The sequence below is a fragment of the Anolis carolinensis genome, chromosome 3 (assembly GCF_035594765.1).
Source record: "Anolis carolinensis isolate JA03-04 chromosome 3, rAnoCar3.1.pri, whole genome shotgun sequence".
In the NCBI taxonomy this organism is placed as follows: domain Eukaryota; kingdom Metazoa; phylum Chordata; class Lepidosauria; order Squamata; family Dactyloidae; genus Anolis; species Anolis carolinensis.
Window position 1 is genome coordinate 207,468,694 of NC_085843.1, and position 23,017 is coordinate 207,491,710.

Below are 23,017 nucleotides of genomic sequence, written 5' to 3' on the forward strand. Positions count from 1 at the left end.
TAATTGTGTCAGAAGTGACTTGAGAACATATTGCAAGTCACTTCTGGTTTGAGAGAATTGGCTGTCTATAGAGATGTTGCCCAGGGAATACCTGGATGTGTTACCATCCTTCGGGGAGGTTACTCTCATGTCCCCGTAAGCTAGAGCTGACAGACAGGAGCTCACTCCATGTCACAAATTCAAACTGGCAACCTTCAGGTCAGCAATTCAACCTTCAGGTCAGCAGTCAAGCCGGCACAAGGGTTTAACCCATTGCGCCACCACGGCTCTTGGTACCTTTGAGTAACTTATTTAAACCTCCTTTTAATAAATCTTGCCCAAAAATAGCCTTGATGATAGGTCTCCATATGTCTGAATTAACATGAAAGCACAAATAACACCATTTACTTTACACCATCTAACTTGCATTACGAAAACAGAGTTGCATAAAAGCCCTTTTGTGATGAAATTGTTTACATTGCTAGTGGTAGCTAATTTGTTTCTAAGCCATGTATTACAGTATGAATTAAAACAGCAATTTGTGTTCTTCCTTCTTGTCCCATCTCTGCTGTGTCACATTTTAAAGAATTAGCTCTACACTAAAATTATGTAACAAAATTTGAAAACTTTTCGGTTCCTAGTTTGAAAGTATTATTTCCTGTTTAATTGTGCAATACTTACTTTGAAAGTAATTGTTATATTGCAATAACTTTGTTTTTGTGGCTGCCACAAACTATGTTGAATTGGTTGAGACTCGGTGAGATGTTTATTGAAAAACCATAGCAAAATGTGCTGCAGGATATCCCTACAAAACAAAGTGTTTGCATTTTAATAAACTTTTTATTTACCATATTTATTTACCATATTTTTACTCTGCCCATCTCACCCCAAAGGGGATTCTGAGCAGCCTTATAAGTAGGCAACAATTTGATGATTTTATGATAGAACCAATTAGGAAATGGCATTTATAACCCAGGAACAAAAGTTGTGTTATATAGTGTAATATAACATCTGCATAATCATAGCATATATCTTTCAGGATGCAAGGCATGCTGCGGAAGGAGAGATTTATACCAAACTTAACCAAAAGATTGATGAATTCATCCAGCTTGCTGATTATGACTGGACCATGGTTGAGCCAGATGGGAGAGCCAGCGGCTATTTAATGGATCTCATTAATTTCTTAAGAAGCACCTTTCAGGTTTTTACTCACTTGCCTGTAAGTATAAAAAGAACAGGCAATCTCTGTCTTGTGTATGTAATTTAAAGATGCTTTGACACCTGTGATGGAAAAAAACAGCAACCCTTGATCTGTATGAGATGCTCCAGTGGTCTTGTGTGAAGAAGATGCTGCATTCAAACCATGGTTAAATATTATAGTTTGAAATTGACGTTTTTCAGTAAATCACGCCTTTCCCTTCTTCTCCTTCACGCCGCACACACCTTCCTCGGCGCCCGAGGAGGGAGCCACCACCGCCGAGGTAGGCGTGTGTGGTGTGAAGAAGGAGGGAAAGGTACTCGCCTTTCCCTCCTCCTCCTTTGCGCCGCACGCACCTTCCTCGACAGTGGCAGCAGCTCCCTCCTCCTAGGTTTTACTTTCTGGGGATGTCTTATATTTGACAATTCACCAAAACCTCTACTAAGTCTTATTTTCAAGGGATGTCTTATTTTTGGGGAAACACTGTAGGATTGACACATCTTGCCTAATTTGTACAATATAGGAACCTACAATTCAAGTGGAATTAAATACTTTCCAGTGTCTCGTGGTTGCACAAAAGGGGAAGAAAGTTGTACGCCTGGGCTTACTGGAGCTTGCTTTCCTAATGTTAAACCGTGGTGTATCATTTCATCTGGTTAGGGGTAAAGTGTGAACACACTCTTCTGTCTACTTAATATCTTTATTTTGTCAATATTGATAACAATTTAATTGTACATTTCTTCGTTCTGGTGATAGACAAGATTTTCTTGAATCCGAGATTTAAAGAACAGATGTTATTCCCTTTTTTAAAATGAACCTTGGTTAAATGTGCCTTGTTACAAGAAAGTATGTTAATTCCATTTTTGGGAAACATGGTATAAAACAATAATCAGGATCATCTTTTGGGAGATCATTTTTCACTTTGCATTAGAATATACTCAAACTATGATTTGTCCTTGATATTTTTTTAAGCTACCAAATCAAATATTTCCTTGTTTTGGTTATATTGTAATTGATATTCTTTACGTTTTATTTATTAATTGGTGCCAGTCTTGTTAAGTTATTTATTTACATAAATATAATTGCCCAATTTGCTGGGTGTTCAGTTACATGTCATTTCTGTCTATAGCAGTGTTTCAAGACAAGAAGTATGTCTTGGTCTGTTATCTATTCCCTCAGGAGCAGCTTGTTTCCATGTCTTATGTGAGAGTGTTTAGACAGTACTATGTTGAAAGACTGAAAGGAGGGAAATATTTGTGATTTATTCTAGTTACATAAGTCTATGCTATTGTGCTCTGGCACAAGGCATATTTGACAGATTTATGCTTTTTCTCATCTGGTAACAACTGTAGGCTCCAAACACTAGATTTGATATAACATCCAATTGTGTTGTCTAAGACCATGTCTATACTAAGAGTCTGTACCTTGTTTGAAATGTACACTGATATGTATTTACGATGTATGTCTAAGGAATCACTTTTGTGTATCACTCTATATTCACAATAAAAGAGTAGTCAATATTTGTGCATTTAAGTAAATTTGCCAAAGATCTAATTTGCCAAATAGTCACTGTTGAATGTTTTTATGTTGAATGTTTTTATATTGTGGAATGATATTTTAAATTGTAAGTTGCTCGGAGCACTCTGGTGGAGAGCGACTAATTAAGAAATAAATTAAATTAAATAAGAAATAAATTAAATAAATTAAGAAATAAAGTGAAGTGAAAGTGAAGAAGTGAATATGCGTTATGCCAAGTGTTAACTGAATACATTGTCCAAGAGAGTGAGTCCCCCTTCTACACTGCCATATAAAATCTAGATTATTTGATTTGAACTGGATTATATGGCAGTGTAAATAATCTGGATTATATGGTTGTCTAGAACGAGCCTGAGTGACAAAGGCGCCAGAGTTGGAATAGAGCTGAAATTGAGGTTGGGCTCAATGTACCTAATTATTTAAGGGAGTATGTTATCTAAGTTGTTGTTACTTCATGATTTAAAGTATTTCATCTCTACTTTTGGTAAATTTAGGAAATACTTTGAAAAATAAAATTATTGAATATACTCAGTCGGTAAAATGGATAAATTTCTTGGGTTTGAGATGTCATGTATAGTTCGTGGAAAAGATTGTTTGAATTCTCTCCTTAAATGTATCTCTAGTCTTTTTGTTTTGTTATCTGGGGGAAAAGTTTGGTCCTTGTGGCTGGTTTTCCACCTAGAGTTTTACCTATGGGAAGGAGAAGATTTGTATTGGATGGTAGATTTCTACAAATCCATTGGTAGATTTTGTCTGGCTCTTCAAGTACAGCCACTTTGAGTTTCCTTGTGGAGTGAAAAAGCGGCTATAAATAATGATAATACAGTAGAATGAAGTGACAGAATGGCCTGTGTGTCACTTCTGTTCTGGAGTGGGCAGTCTTTGCCATTTCTTTTGTGTCTTTCACTAGAATCCCACAATTCACTAGATGGAGGAAGATGGATACAGAATTGTGGAACATGGTCTCTCGAAGGAAAGGCCCAGGAATTTGTTTTCAGGATCAGAATATGGTGATCCCTTCAAATTTAAATCTACACTAGGTTCCCTTAGTGTAGATAATGAGGCAATTACTAGAGGGCATTGTGTAGCTAGAAAGTCTGACTCGGGATGACAAATGGAAGAGGACTAGAACGTCAACAGTGAGACGCTAGGGTCCCTTCCACACTGTTTCTATATTCCAGGATCCAATCCCAGATTATCTTCTTATCCCAGATAATCTGGCAGTGGAGATTCATATAATCCAATTTAAAGCAGATAATCTGGGATCAAATCCTGGGATATAGGACAGTGTAGAAGGGGTCTAGGAGTCCCTCTCAGAGGACCAGAGCTTTGCCATGGAGATGTTCTAAGCCAGGTCTCCAGAATCTGTGGCTCTTCAGGTGTTTGGGACTCCAGTTACCATAAACCTCAATCAGCTTGTCCAGTAGTCAGGAATTCTGGGATCTGAAGTTCAGAACACTTGGGGCGCCACAGATTGTATAAACCTGTTCTAAGGGAAGCCCTCTCAGAGGGACAGGGAAAGATAGAGGCAAGCTGGAAAAGGGAGAAGAGAGTCCTTAAGATGACAAACCTTGAGTAATTCTAATTAGAATCTGGTATTCAGAACAATGTATTTTTTTTTTTGCATGGAGACAAGAATTAATCTCTGAGTTAATATCTGCTGAGAAGTAGAGTACAGAAACCTTTATATGTATATAGGTGCAAATACAGTAGAGTCTCGCTTATCCAACCTTCGCACATCCAACGTTCTGTATTATCCAACGCAGCCTGCCTTTTAGTAGTCAATGTTTTTGTATTTATTTATTTATTATTTATTTACAGCATTTATATTCCGCCCTTCTCACCCCGAAGGGGACTCAGGGCGGATCACATTACACATATTCAATGCCTTTTAACATAAGACAAAGACAACAACATAGTAGTCAATATTTTCAATACATTGTGATGTTTTGGCACTAAATTTGTAAATACGATAATTACTACATAACGTTACCATGTACTAAACTGCTTTTTCTGTCGATTTGATGTAAAACATGATGTTTTGGTGCTTAATTTGTAAAATCATAATGTAATTTGACATTTAATCCCTCATTATCCAACATTTTCGCTTATCCAACATTCTGCCGGCCCGTTTATGTTGGATCAGTGAGACTCTACTATACAGGTATTCTCCTGATGCTAGGTATTTCAAATAAGGGATACTCGTCCTGATGGAAATCCACTTACCAAGTACAGATGAGTGGGGAAAAGTTCTTTTACTGCTAAATATATGTAGAAATGTGAATCTTGTCTTACATTGAACCACACCATTGATCCATCTAGCTTTGTATTGCCTTCTGTGACTGCCAGTGACTCTCCAGAGTCTCAGAGGCCTGTTTGGGATTAACTCTGGCATCTTAATAATAATAATAATAATAATAATAATAATAATAATAATAATAATTTATTTTTCTATCCCGCTTCCATCTCCCCGAAGGGACTCAAGGCGGCTAACATGGTGCCAAGCCCAAAACAGAAACAGAATGTGACAAATTAAAACTAGTATAAATAACTAAAAAAACAGTATCAACACAACAATCAAGTAAAATAAACAAATTAAAACAGAATACAGTATAACACCATAGTAACCAGATAAAAGATAAGGTAATAAAATAGACATCACCATTAATGGATAAGATGTGGGCGGTCAAATCAGAAAGTGCATAGTTTCAAGACCATTTCATAAAGTGCCTCGACAAGTGTTGAAGAGTTGCCTGAGATAGTTTGGAGTAGGATGGCTAGGAAGGAAAATAAAGTGCAAGGAAGCAGTATGTCAATAAGAGGGGTCTGTCATGTCATTGGTTGTTTGAATGCACACTGGAAAAAACATGTTTTTAGCTATTTAATAAAGGCAGACAGGGTTGGGGCCAGTCTAATCTACCTAGGGAGGGAATTCCAAAGCCAAGGGGCCACCACAGAGAAGGCCCTCTCCCTTGTTCCAACAAGCCGGGCCTGTGATAGCGGTGGGAGCGAGAGGAGAGCCTCCCCAGGAGATCGAAGAGATTGTGCAGGCTCATAGGGGGAAAGGCGGTCGCAAAGGTGGACAGGTCCCAAACCGTTCAGGGCTTTGTAGGTGATTACCAGCACCAATTGAGCTCCTTAAACAGGGAGGTTGACCGCTCCCTGTAAGTTGCTCTGGTTAGCAGTCTGGCTGCTGATCTTTGGACTAGTTGTTGTTTCCAGGCCGTCTTCAAGGGCAGTTCCATGTAGAGTGCATTGCAATAATCCATCCTAGAGGTAACTAAGGCATGGACCACCATAGCCAAGTCTGACTTCACGAGATAGGGTCGCAGTTGGTGCACAAGTTTTAATTGTGCAAAGGCTCTCCTGGCCACCGCCAAGACCTGAGCATCAATATGTAAGTCTTTAAGTTAAAGTTCTTTCTTAAGCAAGGCCTGGTGTGTGCAGGAAATTTAATGGGTTCATTTAAGATCTCTGCAATAAGACTTACAGATTTGGTGGTGATGGGCAACCTTTAGCTCATCTCTAGATAGCCTGAAGTGAGCTAACTAGATATAAAATGGGATTTCTCATTCGTTTTGCAATGCAATTTCTACAACAGGGTTGGGAAAAGTGTGGTTCCTCAGATTTTTTACATTGCAAATTTCCAGTATTCTTCACCACTCTGTATGTGTTTGAGGCGAATTGCAGTCGGAACATCTGGAAAGCCACACTTGTCACATCCCAGTCTTAGAGGCTTCTACTCTGATGCAGAAATAGAAGCTGAGATTATACATCATGAGACATATATCTGAAATATGAGCTTTGTCATTGTAGCTACCTCTGCCAATGATCTCCTTTATAAATCTACTTCTTCATCCAGGCAGCATCTCTACTGAAAGGTTTGTGTAGATTGAGGTGTTGGGAAATGATAACTGTAGGCCCCATTGAGACTAGCAGTTCTCATTTCCCAATGTTGTTGATCTGCAGTCATGACTGGATCCATTTCCCAAACCCATGATGATTTGTATTTAATGTCTAATATTAGAATCTTCCATAAAGCAACTCCACTACCACTACATAGTACTTGATGTCCAGCATATGTTTAATACAGTCAAACAAGTCACTTTGAAAATACTGTACAGCTGTGATCTATGAAATGTTGGGTTGTTGTGAGTTTTCTGGGCTGTATGGCCACGTTCCAGAAGCATTCTCTCCTGATGTTTCGCCCACATCTATGGCAGACATCCTCAGAAGTGTGGGATCTGTTGGAAACTAGGAAAGTTGGTTTTATATATCTGTGGAAAGCCCAGGTTGGGGAAGAGAGCTCTTGTCTGTTTAAGGCAACTGTGAATGTTGCAATCAATCACCTTTATTAACATTTAGTGACATTGCAGATTCAAAGCCTGTCTGCTTCCTACCCAAAGGAATCCTTTGCTGGGAGGTGTTAGCTGGCCCTGATTGTTTCATGTCTAGAATTCCTCAGTTTTTAGAGTGTTGTTCTTTATTTACTGTCCTGATTTTAGAGTTTTAAAAAATGTTTAGTGATTAACTGTAAATCCCTACACTGTAAAGAACGTCTTCAGAAATGTGTGCCATTCATGGCAAGTGAAGGAGCTAATTTAGTAGTTTTCTCAGCTACATTCTTCAAACAGCACAGCATGTATAGCTATATTTTCATTTTTTTCTTGTATGTGGCTTCATATATAAGTACAGAATGTGACCATCATAGTCAAGGCACAACGTAAAGTGTTCTTTTTGCACGCCATATTTGAATGGAGAAGTCTTTCCATACCATTATCTATCATTTAAAAATGAGGAGGGAAAGGTAATTTTTAGACTTTTGACTTCAGAGAAATATGTCTGAAATAGAGATGAATATAGAGAAAGAAATGTAAGGTAAATGTCTTTGTTTGGGTTTTTTCCTTCACTGGGATTACATCTGTGCAACTGATTTGGATCGTTTGGTGTTTGTGAGGGTCATACGTACTTAATTTGGGGACATTTTTGCTGTTTAGCTATTTTCAGTATGAATTTAATGTGTCCAACTATAACGCATAGTAACGCTATGTTTTGTGGACATTTTATGGGAAAGACAACTGTCCTTTTGTCTTAAAGCTTTGATGTATAGTTAATGTGTGATGTCACCAGTTCCTTGAATGTGTTTCTGCTTTGTTTTCTTTAAAAAGTCTATTGTACATTCTTTGCCCATGCCATCACTTGATAACAATGGTATTGGTCCTTTTTAGAAATAAATGTAAGAATTACATTTATTTCTAAAAAGAATTACATTTATTGTAAGAAAATGTAAGAAATGCAGTATTTTGCATTTCTACTACAAAGTAAATCATTTTCATATTTTTCTGGTCAGTTTAATGAATGGATATATTCTTTTTTATGTGCTGTTTCTTCCTGTCATTGAACGGTCACAAATTATCCCTTAAGCCATTTCCTTTAGCAATGTGGCTGAGGAACAGATTGATGAGGATGTGTGAGTGGGGAGCGCTTCTGTGTGCGCACATAGCCACGGGGAGAGGCCTCCTTCTGGCAGTCGCTTCCCTCGCTGCCCCATGGGGGGCTGCTCTGGAGGGCACCGAGGTCTGCTGCTAGAAGCAGGGAGCTTGAAAGCCCCCATGCATGAGCAGAAGGCCATCTGCAGGGACCAGGGCCCATCCAAAGAGCACAGAAATTGTCATGCTAATTGAATGTGATCCAAAATCTTTTCAAATCACATTTCCAGATAAATGTTTCCAGATGATCTGCTGGAATATAACAGTTTATGCAGAGTGTGTTCTGATCTTAACTCTTAATTAGCTCTGTGCTTTGGATTAATTTCTCCATATATCAGAATGTCAGTTTAAGGGTCATGTGTCTTTTTGGATGTACAGAGGAACCTCTACTTCAGAGCATCCCAACTTAAGAATGTTTTGAGTTAAGAGCTCGTGTTCGGCCCAGTTTTGCCTTGATATAAGAGCAGCATTTTGAGTTAAGAGCTAGCGCCAGAGTGAGTGCTTAGCACAAATGTAAAAGGCTTTAGGGCTTCAAGGGAGCAGCCTCCATGCCTCAATCTCTTCTCCGCTTTGGGAGATTGCTGTCTGCTTTGCTCCACTTTGAGGAACTTTGGTTTAGTTCATTTTGTGTGGTTTTTATTCCTGATATGTTTGATTTCATGAAGAGGGAGAGGGAGAGAGGACAGGAGGCTAGAATGAGTACAGTATGAAGAATATGATACTCATGCCTCTTCACTTTGTGCTTCTACCATTTTAAAGTTGATCTTTGTCTCTCTTTTTTTTCTTGTTCCGTGTGAATGTGCATTTTATACATTATTTGATATTGATATTTATGAAGTACATTTTCTTATTTTAAAGCACATAACAAAAAATAGGGGGGAGGTTGAGGACCAGAATGGAGGAATTGCATCTCAGTACATTTCAATTGTAAATTAGCTTTGAGATAAGAGCATTTTGAGTTCAGAGCTCGGTCATGGAACAAATTAAACTTTTAAGTCAAGGTATCACTACATCTTAAGCAAAAGGATTCGATGACTTTCTAATCTTCCAGTGTGACCAAGACAGATCATAGAAACTTCAATCTCAGATCTTATTTTTGAACCTCCAGGGAGTAAGACTTATTTGCAGAGCCTTGCTTATTTTCTTAAGAATCTGCTCCCCCTGACTGCTACCAAAGTGCAATTTGATGTTGACCGTGCATTTTAATTTTTGTTTTGTTTTGATTGGCTTACTGGTTTCCTTCTCAGAATAACAACAATGACCATGCTGCCATGTCGGTAAGTAAATGCAAGCTAAAGGGAAAAAAAGCATGCACATGGAAAACATAGAACTATGAACTGCCTGCAGGCTTATTGCTTCAATTCAGAGTGACTTATTAAAAACCCTCTATTTGGTCTAATCTGACTTGCTATTAAGTTGCGTGGCTGCATATGGAATCCAGGTTGAAGACTACCATGGGTCCTTTAGATGTCAAGGCAGAAGGAGCCTTTTAAAGATTCCCAGAAACAGGATAGGGCATGCACTGCATCTCAAATGAGATCATTCAAAGGGAGACCATAAGACTTCTTGGATTTGAGGTCAGGTGTCAAAATGCAGCTATTGGGTGTGCATATGAAATAAGGCCAAAATGGCCAGCTAGTGGTTGAGAATAAAGATGTGGCAAAGGTTTTAGACTCTTTCAAAAACATACTTTTTGAACTAAGTAGAATGTCTGCACCTCAATGTATTCCTTAAAGATGATGGATTGCTTTAACAGACGAATGCCCCAATTGTTTTCAGGTCAGCGCCTTGTTTTAAATCATTTCCTTGTCCCAATACAAATATTTGCATTATAATGAATAATTGCTCCTTTTAAACAGATTTACTTGTTTTGAAAAATGTCCCTTCTTTTTAAAAAAATAATTTTTGTATTTATACGGAATTGTGTCCTACCTAATTCTTTTTATCTGTTTCATGTTTTCCTGTTTGATAGCAATGTTTCTGTATAATATTTTCCAATATTGACAAACAAAAGAAGTCAGTATAATAAATAAAATATTAGGGGCTTGGATTACTACCTTTTATATGACAAAAAGGTATCTATTCACTATTCAATTTTCTCTTTCCATTTTGGCTTTAAGTATACTCGTGACTGTAAATAGGGGAAAACTCTGAAGTATGTTATTGCAAATATACAAGGGACACAAAGCACAAAAAGGAATAGGCTACTGGCCATTACAACAGAAATAAAACAAATTAGGCTTCATGAGAGTAAGGCCATCAAAAATGAGCAATGTATAGACACAATCTTTGTCATTTTTAACAACATTATTTCATCTGATGATGTGGCTTGATTCATTCATTACAGTTATAACATGAGCACATTGAAGGTCTGTGGCATACATACATCTCATACCAACCACTTGGTTAAAAATAGAGACACTATAATTGATTGTTTTTCTTTAAAAGTAATAAATAACCTTACTTTGAAGTCATATGCTTGGATGCTTGAAAGGATACCATTTTGTAATTACATAATGCAGTTCAATCCCTGTGGGATAGAAGAAAACAAATGAAACAACTTGATGTATTAATCTTGCAAAACACAGAGGCTTCAAAATTGCCAAATCCTTTAGTAGTTTACACAAGGTAATTCTAATTTTTTCAGTTACTTGCACAAATATTTTTTCTAACTTCTCAGTTTCAGACTTCATCAGTTTGTAGAACAAGCATGTATATTCTACATTTCTTTCAAAAATTATTCTTGCCCTATAGTATTTGCTTGGTCATCCAGGTTGAAATATGAAGATAGAGCCAGTTGGGTGGAGTTGAAGAAGGATGTCCAGATGTTAGTCACATCTAGTTTTTATCTACATTGCACAGAGTAACCCAGTTAACTTAGATGATATGGAGTTTTACTGAGGAATAAAGAGGAATGAAGTCTCTGGGTTGCTGTGAGTTTTCCGAGCTGTATGGCCATATTCCAGAAGCATTCTTTCCTGATGTTTCGCCCACATCTGTGACAGACATCCTCAGAGGTTGTGAGGTCTGTTGGAAACTAGGCAAGTGGGGTTTATATATCTGTGGAAAGAACTCTTATCTGCTTGAGGCAACTGTGAATGTTGCAATTGGCCAGCTTGATTAGCATTGAATGGCCTTGCAACTTCAAAACCTGGCTGCTCCCTGCCTCAAATGTGAGTAGATCAATAGGTACCACTCTGGCGGGAAGGTAACAGCGTTCCATGCAGTCATGCCAGCCACGTGACCTTGGAGGTGTCTACGGACAACTCCGGTTCTTAGAAATGGAGATGAGCACCAACCCCCAGAGTCTGACACGACTGGACTTAACGTCAGGGGAAACCTTTACCTTACTTATGGATGTGTGGAAGGGCCCTTGGTTAGTGATCTTTACATCCTTTTTAAAAGGCTTGGAAATTTCTAACAAATTCATATAAAATTTGTTTGCACAATATGAAAAGCTGTAGGTTAGGAAAATTAGATTTTGTTAAATGAAAAGAAATAAAAGGGGATCAAAGGCACGTTTTCATTAATCAGAATCTTTTTTCCTATCTACAGCTTTTCCTATTGTGTATGAAGAACGAAATTGAGCCTTTTCAAATTTTTTAAAACCATTCGTAATGTGAATTCATAAGCTATTGTCACTTAATTCAAAAATTTGTTCTTGTAATCACAACCCTGCATCCTGATTGTGAAAGTTGGTTTATAACATTCTTATAGAAGCTAACCTAGTAATTTTATTAACTGGCAATGAAGTTCTTGAAAGTGGGATGATATTAATTGTTTTTAGAGAAGAGAACATCAGCAAAGGTTTCCAGCATGCTTTATGAACTAGCCTCCAACAAATGCAGTTATAAATATGGTCGATCATTATTAAAAACCCCTTTCCTGAGACATGGGATTTAGTTACATTGAACAAATTAAGTTTTAATTCCTCCTTTCACAAAAGTACCCATTTGAGAAAGTTGATAGATAGATGGATAGATGATAGATAGATAGACTTAAATATGTGCATTTGAATGTCCAGTTTGATATATGGGAAGAAAAATTCTACTTTATACATGATTTAATATTGTTAAATTAATTACAAAGCTAGCCTTTCAGAGCTACCAGACACATCTTGTTGTCCCCTGTTTGCTTGGGGGATTGTGGATTGTGTCTTATTGTTTGTATGATTGGCAGCAAAAGCCTTATTTCACAGCTTGCGGCAAAGAACTATTGGATAACGGGTGGTAGTACCCTGCGAGCTATGTTCAGAAACTGTCAATCAGAAGCCCACGTAGGCTACTTAGAGAAAGGGGTCTCTTTCGGATTCTTCCCAATGGCGTCTCATGCTGTCCTTGATTGGCACAGCCTGGCAGGGAGGATGGATGAATCTGTCACCGGCTGGTTAATTGTGTTGCCGGTCTCAGTCTGACATCGGGTCTTTGACTCCTAAGTGGCTCAATACAAAACAAATTAGGAGATTGTAGTCATATTTCTCATTCTGTATGCTTTGACTTTGTTGAATGCAGTCCATAAATCATATTGACTGACACCCTACTGAATGATGAAAGCTGCTTTTGAGACAGCTAGCATGGGTCGAGAAAGCAGCACCGTGAAGGTGCCATGGAAGGATGCATATGGTTGACCCTTGGGGAATTTCTTAGGGGCCGAATACCTCTTTGCGGCCATTGTTCCTAAGAGAAAAGCTTTTGGATAGGACAAAAAGGATATAAAATGTCAGCAGATTCTCTGTTACTGCCTCCTTTGAAATACAAGAAGTTTGTCTAAGAGTTTTCTCTTTTTGCAAACTTGTATTTCAGCAGATGTGTAGGGTGAGTAAAATGTAGGCGCCTAATCTCTTAGCAGGTGTGATTTTTATGTAAGAGAATCCTTATTTTCTTGCTTTCCAGTGGCAAAAAAGAAAAACATGAATGGATGCAGCTGATGCATAAAGGTGAACCTACTATGGTGTAACAGTGCGGTTGTAATAGTTAACACCAAGAAAAAGAAATAAAAACTTTTTTTTCTTTTGTCGAAATGTGTAAGTGAAATAGTAACCTCAAATAATGACCCGGTGCAAACTTATTTCAGATGATTTTGGAAGCAACTGAGCAACTAATTCAAAATAAAGCGTAGGAGTTCATATAAAACTTCCAGTACTTAAAAGTAGCCGAATTCAGTGGTGATCAAAGATCCTCCATATTGAATTATGATATAGCCAGATCTTATCTGCTTAACATGAATTTGAGGAAATACACTACTTTAAAGGAGCATTTTTTTTTCTATAGCCATTTCTGTACATGCCATTTCTGTTCAGCTTGGGACACCTGTATTTTTAAAAATGCACACATATACAAGGGTGGGTCAAAATGTTTTGCCTCTTGTGTCATAAAAACATTACAAATGAACATATAACAGCAGAAGTTGCTACAGATCATAGCCTGAATAATCCTCTTTCAGAGGTCCAAAAAGATAACCTACGTGGTTTCAGATTCAATTACTTGAATGACATTAAAACAGCTTTAAAATCATGGATTACGAATTAAGACCCTGAATTTTTCCAAATTAAGTTTGATGCCTGGGTTAAACGATGTCGCAAATGTGTACAAATTGATGGTGACTATGTTGAACTGTAGTTTTGTGTAGAGAATAGTCCAGGCTATGATCTGTAGCAACTTCAGCTATTATATGTTTGTTTATAACGTTTTATGATGCAGGAGGCAAAACCTTTTGACCCACCTGTGTATAATGTTTCTAGTAAACTGAGCAGTTCAAGCAACATTCAGGATACCTAGTTAAAGCTCAAACCTCAGGACTTTTTGCATTTTCTTGCATCGAAATAAAAACTGAGTGATCTCAAATAGTTTTAACATGTTCCTTTTCCTCCTTCTACTTTTCTTGTACTCTGAACAATAAGCCTGTAGTCCAAGTGCATAGTTGAAAGCAATTTTAGGGTGTTAGCATTGTCTATCACTGTAACAAGCATTTAACGTATGTTTTATACAACCTAAATCTCAAAATGTTGCAGAAATTATCACTCATATCCATGCATTGTAACCATTACTTTCTGCTCCAGTGCTATTAATACTCCCGTTTAAAACAACTGAATTCATTATGTTTGATGAAAATGTGAAATGGTATATTGTATAACAATATAATTCCTAATATTTTTGCAATTATAATTTAATAAGGTATTACTCCTTGTTTTAAATTCACAACATTAAGATGCTTACTGTTATTGCATTATGGTGGCTGCAAATTATATGTAAAACGGAGCTGATTTGATGGAGCACTACATTCAACCAAAATGCAGTTGTTCTGTTAAATCAAAAGAACATTTCCATTGTGTGTCTTTAAATCTGCTGCGTCATAATTAAATTAAACCCATTGATTCTTGGTTTCCTTTCCCCTTCCCTCATTTTCCTCGTTCATATTGATGTTGTTCCATTTAGGAGTAGAACTGCATGTCTCCCAGTGTAATTACTACTAAGTTTGGCAGACATGCAAGCATGCTGTGTGTGTGTGATCATTTGTTTATATAGTTGGTGTTTTTCCCTATGAATATGTGTATAGTCATTTTTCAATTTCCGCCAAATAGGGCATTCATAGAACAGGTCTGCAGAAGGCATTTAAAATACTAGAAATATTAACAACATATACTGTAGCAACTGTATATCAATGCATACAACTCTAAAATAGGCAAATTTTCACACAGGTATCTCTCATATTGTGAGTTTTGGCTCTATCAGTGACTGCATGAATGCTGCCCAGAGCGACTATAGACGTGTTTGCATATATAACAAATTGCTTCATCGATACAGTGTTGGCATAGGATGTAATTTTTTGCTAAGCATGAGTACTTGTCTCCTTTTAAAGCCTGGCAGCTGATATGTCACAAAATATATGGTGTTTCAAAATGTTGGACCCAATTTCAAAGCAGTATATGCTTCAAATTGAGTCCATATTTTGGAAACACCTTCTATAATTGATTCCACTTGCCTAAATAAAACACGCTTAGATTACAATAATGTACATGCTTACTCTGATGTAAATCCTGTTTATTCAATCAGGCGTACATCAAGTCAGTGGATGACAGTCTTTAAGCCAGTATATAGTTATGTATGAGTAAGCCTCATTGAACACTGAGTACTTCTGAGTTAACATGTGCTTGATCCCCTCTGTTAAACTCCAGTATTTAACTTCATAAATTGACTTTGTTTGAAAGAAAAGTGTTTTCTCAAACATGTCAGTTGAGGAATGAGAAACAGCCCAAGCATGTTAGCAATAGATAAAGCTTTCTACAATTTGGAATGCTTGGCAAAACAAAAAAATCATGTTATATTTGATGAGATAGTTGCATAAAGGCTATGATCTGGTCTTTAATCAGAAATAAGTCCTAGTAATTAAACGTAAAGATGCTGTGTTGGAGTTAGCCCCAACCTGATTTCATTAAACAATAGCAGTGGCATTTATGCTATGTGTATAGGAATGAAAATGTGTCTCTTTGAATATATGTTGGGGGGGGGGGCGGTTTCAACAGCAGAGTGCTGCATGTGACTTGGCAAATAATTGATTTTTTGAGTTATTTCCACCTATTTTGTGTGTATATGTTGTAGAAGCTGTATAGATAGAAAGCATCTTAGTGTTCAAGTGGGAAACTTCTAGCATTCCAAGATATCCTTGATGATGATCATAAGCCATGAAAAATAGGGGATTTTCTTTAAAGCATTGGTTCCCAACCTTTGGGCCTCCAGGCATTTTGAAATCCCAGCCATCTTACCAGCTTTTAGGAATTGTGGGAGCTGAAGTCCAAAACACCCAGAGGCCCAAAGGTTGAGAAACACTGCTGCAAAGCCTTTTCCTCAATGTGCAAGACTGAATATGTTCATTTCAGTTGTCTATATTGTAGCTGTAGTATCTGTGTGGTTATATGTGTGAATTGATAATATTAGGGAATTGGTCCTTGTGTAGAAAAGTGCTTTCTCAGAATAGGCATAACTTTTCAAATGGATAATGTGAGCATTAAGCGTTCATTGTCTCCCTTAAGTTGAATAAATGCGGGAAAAGCTACACATTCTCATTAAGGTATCAGCATGTTCTTACAACTTATCTTTTTTTTAAATAGGGGAAAGTAGCCCAGACTGCTTGTATGTCAGCCTGCCAGCACTTGTCAACTACCCTGATGCAGATGCTATTGGATAATGAATTAAAACAAATAAGCATGGGAGCCATCCAGCAGTTTAATCTAGATGTGATACAGTGTGAATGTAAGTATACTGAGTAATATACTAAATATTGCTACTTAGGGGGATTCATTTATGGAAATAAACAAACGTATAAACCTGTTTATCTTGTATATTCAAAGTTTCATGCAGTTATATATCTCACAGGATACTAACAATTTACATTTTGGAGTATGAGAAACTTACTGGAAGAGTTGTAACTATCACCCTGGTGTATATGCACTTGTTTTTCCACTGCCCTGCTGGCTAAACTTTGCAGGCTCTGACAATTTGTAGCTGTTGGCAATGTCTTCTCTAAGCAATTAATTACTAGCTGGGAGCCTGTTGATTACTCCAAGGAATTAAGCAATTGAAGCGTTGCTGTTTATTTGCTACTTATTTCTGATACATTAGCACTTGTCTATCAAAACCTTGTAGGAAGTCTCTCCACTGTCACCACTGTGAAAGAACCAATGGAAAAGTCTTCACTTTTGAAAAGAATATAAATATTCAGAAGATAAATGCCTTTCATGTTGAGCTCAATAAAGTACAGGTTGAGTCATTCTTGTCTAGAAATCCAAAATATTCTAAAAAGAGAAATATTTTGTCACACCCTTCTGCCTCTGGATAAAGGGGGCTATCACACGTCCAATGCATTCTGAGTTTTTCCTGAAGGATCTGCAACGGGAAAGAGAAGATGGGGAAGTGGGAGAAGACTACTTGCACAAGGCCCCATAAAAACAAGAGGTCTCAAACACTTCCACATTCACTTTCCACCCAACCAATAGCAGTGCATGATGTTGCAGGCACCTTTAGGGAAAAAATCAGCAGGTGCTGGACATGTTACTAGCCCCCTTTCCCCCCAATCCCTCATTCACTATGTACATATATGCAAAAACAAGTGTTCCCAAAATCAGCGGGAAATCCCAAATTCCAAAAACTTCTGATCCCAAGAATTTTGGTTAAGGCAAATTCAGCTGGACTTAATTTTCATTGAACTAGCTTTGTGCTGAATTTCTTTTGTCTCCTTCTCTTGATAGTTTAAATAATTGTTATTCTATGAGAACATTGTGACACTTTTGAGAACTCTCAGATTCACAAATGTTTAAAGAAATGAAATAGTCTGATCTGGGAGGTGTTGTTCTGTTGTTCTCATATGATTTAATTTATGAAGAGGGGCTTGCAGAAGTTTTCCATACGTTATGTATTATTGAAAATGACTTATATCTAATGGGGGCATTTGAATCTGACATTCAGTGGAGATAAAATCAAAATCAGTGGGATTTTGTAGTGCTCTTTGAGCTGTGATATATATCAGTGTTTCACCTTGCCCTTCCCTAACAGCATGAGTTAACACTGGTGGCTGCCAAAGATTTGTGACCTACAGTCCTTATCAACCCTAATTAAGATAACAAATGATGAGGGCTAATGGGAGTTGCAGTTCAACAGTGTCTGGAGAGGCACAGATTCCTGCCTTTGCTCCAAGGCATTTTTCCTTAACTGTCCTATAACTTGAATTTTGATGTCTTAGCTACGGTGGACCATTGATGTTTAATTCTGTTTTAATGTTTATATATTTGTAGATTTCCAATTCTATTGAAATGCTTTTAATGTAAGCTGCTTTGAGTCTCCTTGTGGGGAGAAAAAGCAGGGTATATAAAAAGATCATCTTCATCATACTTTACATTTAAGAATGCTAAATATTTATGGAGCCAAGATAAATATTCTGCCATTTAACTGCCTCAAGGGATTTGTGTGTGTGTGTGTGTGTGTGTGTTTTATTTTGCAAGTACAGTGTTTCCTCACTATTTCAGGGTTCACTTTTTGCGGATTTGCTGTTTTGCAGTTTTTCAATAAACTCTAAAAAAATATTATAAATCATAAAAAATTACAATTTACAGCCTAAGGAAGGGAGGAAGGAGAAGCCGAAGGGAGAGAAAAGGAGCCCAAGCAGCAACGAGAGGAGAAGGAGACGATTTATCAACATACGATTGGTTGATAAAGCCTTAAATAGTACAGTAGAGTCTTACTTATCCAACGTAAATGGGCCGGCAGAACGTTGGATAGGCGAATATGTTGGATAATAAGGAGAGATTAAGGAAAAGCCTATTAAACATCAAATTAGGTTATGATTTTACAAATTAAACACCAAAACATCATGTTATGCAACACATTTGACAGAAAAAGTAGTTCACTATACAGTAATGCTATGTAGTAATTACTATATTTACGAATTTAGCACCAAAATATCACGATGTACTGAAAACATTGACTACAAAAATGCATTGGATAATCCAGAACGTTGGATAAGCGAGTGTTGGATAAGTGAGACTCTACTGTATATAACTACTAAAATAATGTATAAATATATAGCGTCCCTACTTCACGGATTTTCACTTATTGCAGGTGGTCCTGGAACCTAACCCCTGTGATAAGTGAGGGAACACTGTAGTATTCTTGAAAATATTGTTGCTTAAGGGTTAACATTGCTTTAGTAAATACGTGTTTTTATCTTGTTTCAGTTCTTACATTGTAACAAATTGTTCAAAGATTTGAATTCTGCAACCCAAATCAAACTAGAATTAATCTGAAATTTATGTAGAATCGAACAGGGGCAAAAGTCTTTGAAAGAAAATAATGTGCACATTACACTTTGTGGTGGGAATTGTGTATTGCTCCAGATATTGTTGAAATACAACATCTCAACTTTGACAGTATTGCCAAAGTATGCTGTGAGTTCTGAAATATTTGGAATAGTACATTATTGCCATCCCTGTTCCAAATCATCATTCTTAAAATGGCAGAATAATTGTACTTAATTAGAACTCACATTCTCTAATTGTTTTCTTACTCTGCAGTATTTGCTGGTTCTGAACCTGTACCTGGATTCCATGGAGAAACCCTACAGTTAGCATTCATTGACCTCAGACAAGTAAGATGTTGTTTATATGCCTATTAATTGTCATGTTTTAATGATGCCATGCCTTTGATTTGTGGTGCAGTCTACAGTATTAGGGGAGGGAAACAAGGTGCAGCAGCAAAAATGAGGGTTGGAAAATACCCAGTGGTAGATCTTATTACGGATTGATGATAAGAAATGGAAGCTCTTACATGTGCCCATGATCCAGAGTCTCCCTCAGAACAATAACATAACAATAACAATAACATTTGCAGAACAAAAATATAAGAACTTTACTAATTCCAAGAGATCAAGAAAAAACAGTAGTATTTACAATGATCCCCCTGATTGTTTACAGAAGTTCGCAGTCAGAAACAGTCCTTTCTCAATCCACAGATCTGCTTCAGAGAAGAATACAGTCCTGGTTCTTCATCCTCTTTTCTCAGCAGCCAACAGGCCTCAAAATAGCAAGGCCTTTCTGAGTACTCTGCTCTCTTTACCAGCAGTACTCAGTCAGCACTGAAAAACTTGTCTAAACTGGTTCTGCAGCAGCAGAGCAGAGACAGTATCAAATCAATCCCCAGGTCTTTGCAGGCTCAGCCAATGGGCTTCATGCACTTTATTTTCCAAATAACACACACAGCACAGTGCCTTTGTAAACCATGACAGATCTGAGCTAACATCTCGTTTACCTGCTGTTAGGATTTCTTGGAGTCGAAGGCCAAAGCATCTGGGGACTCCCAGATTGAGAACCACTGTCCTAAGGCCTATTTTGGAAATACGGGATAACTGATGTCCCGGCCTGGGATGTAATGGGACACGGGACATTTTATATAAATACGGGACTGTCCCTTAAAATCCAGGACGCCTGGCAATCTTGGTCAACATTAAGTTAAAAACAAATGATTCAGCAAGACAATTTAGGTTTGGGCCTTCAGTTTGAACTTCTTCAAAACCTATTCTAGTAATTAGTTAATATTTTTGTAAAATATACTTTGGGCTTTCAAGTTGACTATGATTTTTTTTTTGCTTGTAGCATATTGGCTACATTATACTCAACAAATTCCATTTGACACCATTATTTCTTTCTTGGTACTCTAGTCTTCATTGAATGTAGTTTGTCTGTAATGACTACAACAATCAGAGTTCTCCAGTCCTATCTAGAAATATCATAGTCTGAACCTTGGATATTCTGAATATAAAACATGTGTCACACATAGGCAAACAGAAAATTTGTCTAGCTGTAAAGTTCCGCATTTTTTGCTGGTTGGAGAGGGGATCCCCAATTGTTTTCTCTCTTTATTTCATTTCCTGCTGTTCCTTGAAACTGGTATAGGTTGTAGGTGAACTAGCGCAATGCCCATCAGTAGGGCAATAAAATCAGTCTCCACATGTGGTCTTAGACTCACCAGGTATGCAGAAACATACATATTCAGTTGGAAAAAAAATCCTAAAATAGTACAATAAAGACTGAGTATGACTATTCCTTAACTCATCAGAAGAAACATTGCTCATCCAGCACCAAATTTTTGTTATAAACTATCTAGCATAATTATACTGTTGCACTACATTGTTGAGGTTCGGGACTACACAATCTGAAATGTCAGCCAACTCTGAAGGTCAACTATCTGAACATTGTATTTCTGTTTTAAAAATAGTAAACTATGCAAACACGCTTTTATCCTACTCATAGAACTCATAGAATCTTACGTTCTTGTGATTTCATTATTGTTGTGATATTGTGAGCTTGTGAAAATCTTGGGCTCTTTTCAACCAAGTGAATTATTTTGCTATTGAGTAACATGCACTGGTGCAGCAGGTTAAACAGCTGCAGCGCTTGCTGACCGGAAGAAGGTTGGCGGTTTGAATCCGCTGGATGGGGTGAGCTCCCATTGTTATCCCCAACCTCTGCCAACCTAGCAGTTCAAAAACATGCAAATGTGAATAGATCAATAGGTACTGCTTTGGTGGGAAGGTAGCAGCGCTTCCGGTCACATGACCTTGGAGGCATCTACAGACAACACTGGCTCTTCGGCTTAGAAATGGACATGAGCACCACCACCCAGACTAGACTTAATGTCAAGGGGAAACCTTTACCTTTTTAGCACATATTTCACATTGGTTTCTTCCTAGTAATTTGGTTGTTACAGCACCTTGCAAGCTAACGTCCCATCATATCAAAGATGGGAGTTCTGATGGGCTTGCTTATTTGCTTATTAATGACATAATCGTTCAGTGATTAAAATTCAGATATACCGTATTTATGTGGCTGTAAAGTATAATGAAAATCCTAGTATAATATGCACTGGGGCAGTTGTGAGTAAAATATCAATTCATTTTTCTGTGTGGTATAATGGGAATAAGGTATGTACAAAGAAGGGGAAATGATACATTTGATTTGAGTTTTAAAAATTCTCTAAAGTTGGAGTTAAAGCTGTAGAAAGAAGCCAGTTAAAACCAAACTTTAGTGAAAATCTCCCTAAAGTTTTTAATAATGAATATTATGTGCAAGAATAGTTGTACAAAGATCCAAGAAGGGTTAAGCACCTGGAGCACACCAAGAAATGCTGATATCTGTGGTTGCAAAACAGTTTGTGCTCTAGAATTTTGAAAATTAATCGCATCTACCTATCTAATGCATTAGTTATTTTAAATGTTTGCCTGGATCATTGCCTGGAGTTTTTGGAACAGATTATATCTTTACTGAGTATGATAATATATTCAATATTTTATGTATCTCCTATTCAGGGAGATGGGTAGCAAACATGTAGATAATAATTATTTGCACAGATTTAATTTCATATATTGGGATTTTGCTTCTCCCTGAAAATTTGAATATAAAAGCTATCTCCTTTTATTTTTTTCCCTGTCTACTGAGCACTTTGTTGTGTTGACATAAATCCTTATAGGGAGCGACATTTAGCTCTTAGTAAAGATTTAGCACTCTTTCCCCCTCACTTCTTTATTTATGATTGCGCTTAATAGGGCAGATGACAATTCTTTTCAAGAATACTTAGAAAGGCAACAGAGCCTTTTTCAGAAAGTTCCTATAAGGGGTCATGCTTCTGTTTTTCAGTTTGAATTCGATACTGTTTCATGAATTGCAGGATATGAAAGATAAGGAAGTGGGTCCAGTGGTCAGGTTTTACCTGCCCACCCGGACTGTGCCCTGAGGTCAAACTCCTGATATTTGCTGTTCAGAGCAGAGGAGCTGATGACAGGTAGGGGCAAATACAAGGGGGAAAGCTTGAACCATATCAAAGCTAAAAGGCAAGAGAATTGGGACTCAGTGAGAGACTGTAGCTAAAAGATGGATCAGCAGGATTGCCCTTTTTTTTAAAAAGGAGCTGACCTGTGAGGGAAAAGACTTTATCGCCCTGCCAATCACATGCTTACTAATGGAAGCCAGTTATCTCAACAACAGCTTGCTGCTTCTGTGTGATTCCATGACAGTGTGCAAGATTAGAGAAGGAGGACAGTACATGAATAATTTCTGCAACAGATCATAAATGTGACCCACACATTGTTGGCTGTAAAACTTTATAGTCCTTTGGAGAAGTATTCAGGGCTGCTTCAGAGTGGTGGAAAGTAGGTTGTGCAAGAAATGGCTTGTAACTGAGATGTGCATCAATGTGCACATGACCATCTACATCAGACATGGGCAAACTTTGGCCCTGCGGGTGTTTTGGGCTTCACCTCCCACAATTCCTAA

The 23,017-nt window shown here is 37.5% G+C and overlaps 1 protein-coding gene across 6 annotated transcripts in view; it reads left to right on the forward strand.

Annotated features, from left to right (window-relative positions):
• The window catches only part of exoc6 (exocyst complex component 6), a 139,601-nt gene that overhangs the window by 84,620 nt on the left and 31,964 nt on the right, over positions 1–23,017 (forward strand). For 3 of the 6 annotated variants that reach the window (XM_016995337.2, XM_008115337.3, XM_062976153.1), the window contains exons 18-21: positions 1,019–1,198; positions 9,450–9,479; positions 16,310–16,451; positions 19,265–19,338. In XM_016995337.2, the coding sequence (XP_016850826.2) occupies positions 1,019–1,198; positions 9,450–9,479; positions 16,310–16,451; positions 19,265–19,338 (426 nt within the window). The remainder of the gene's footprint in view (positions 1–1,018; positions 1,199–9,449; positions 9,480–16,309; positions 16,452–19,264; positions 19,339–23,017) is intronic. The other 3 variants (XM_003223776.4, XM_062976154.1, XM_062976155.1) reach the window with 1 other exon arrangement.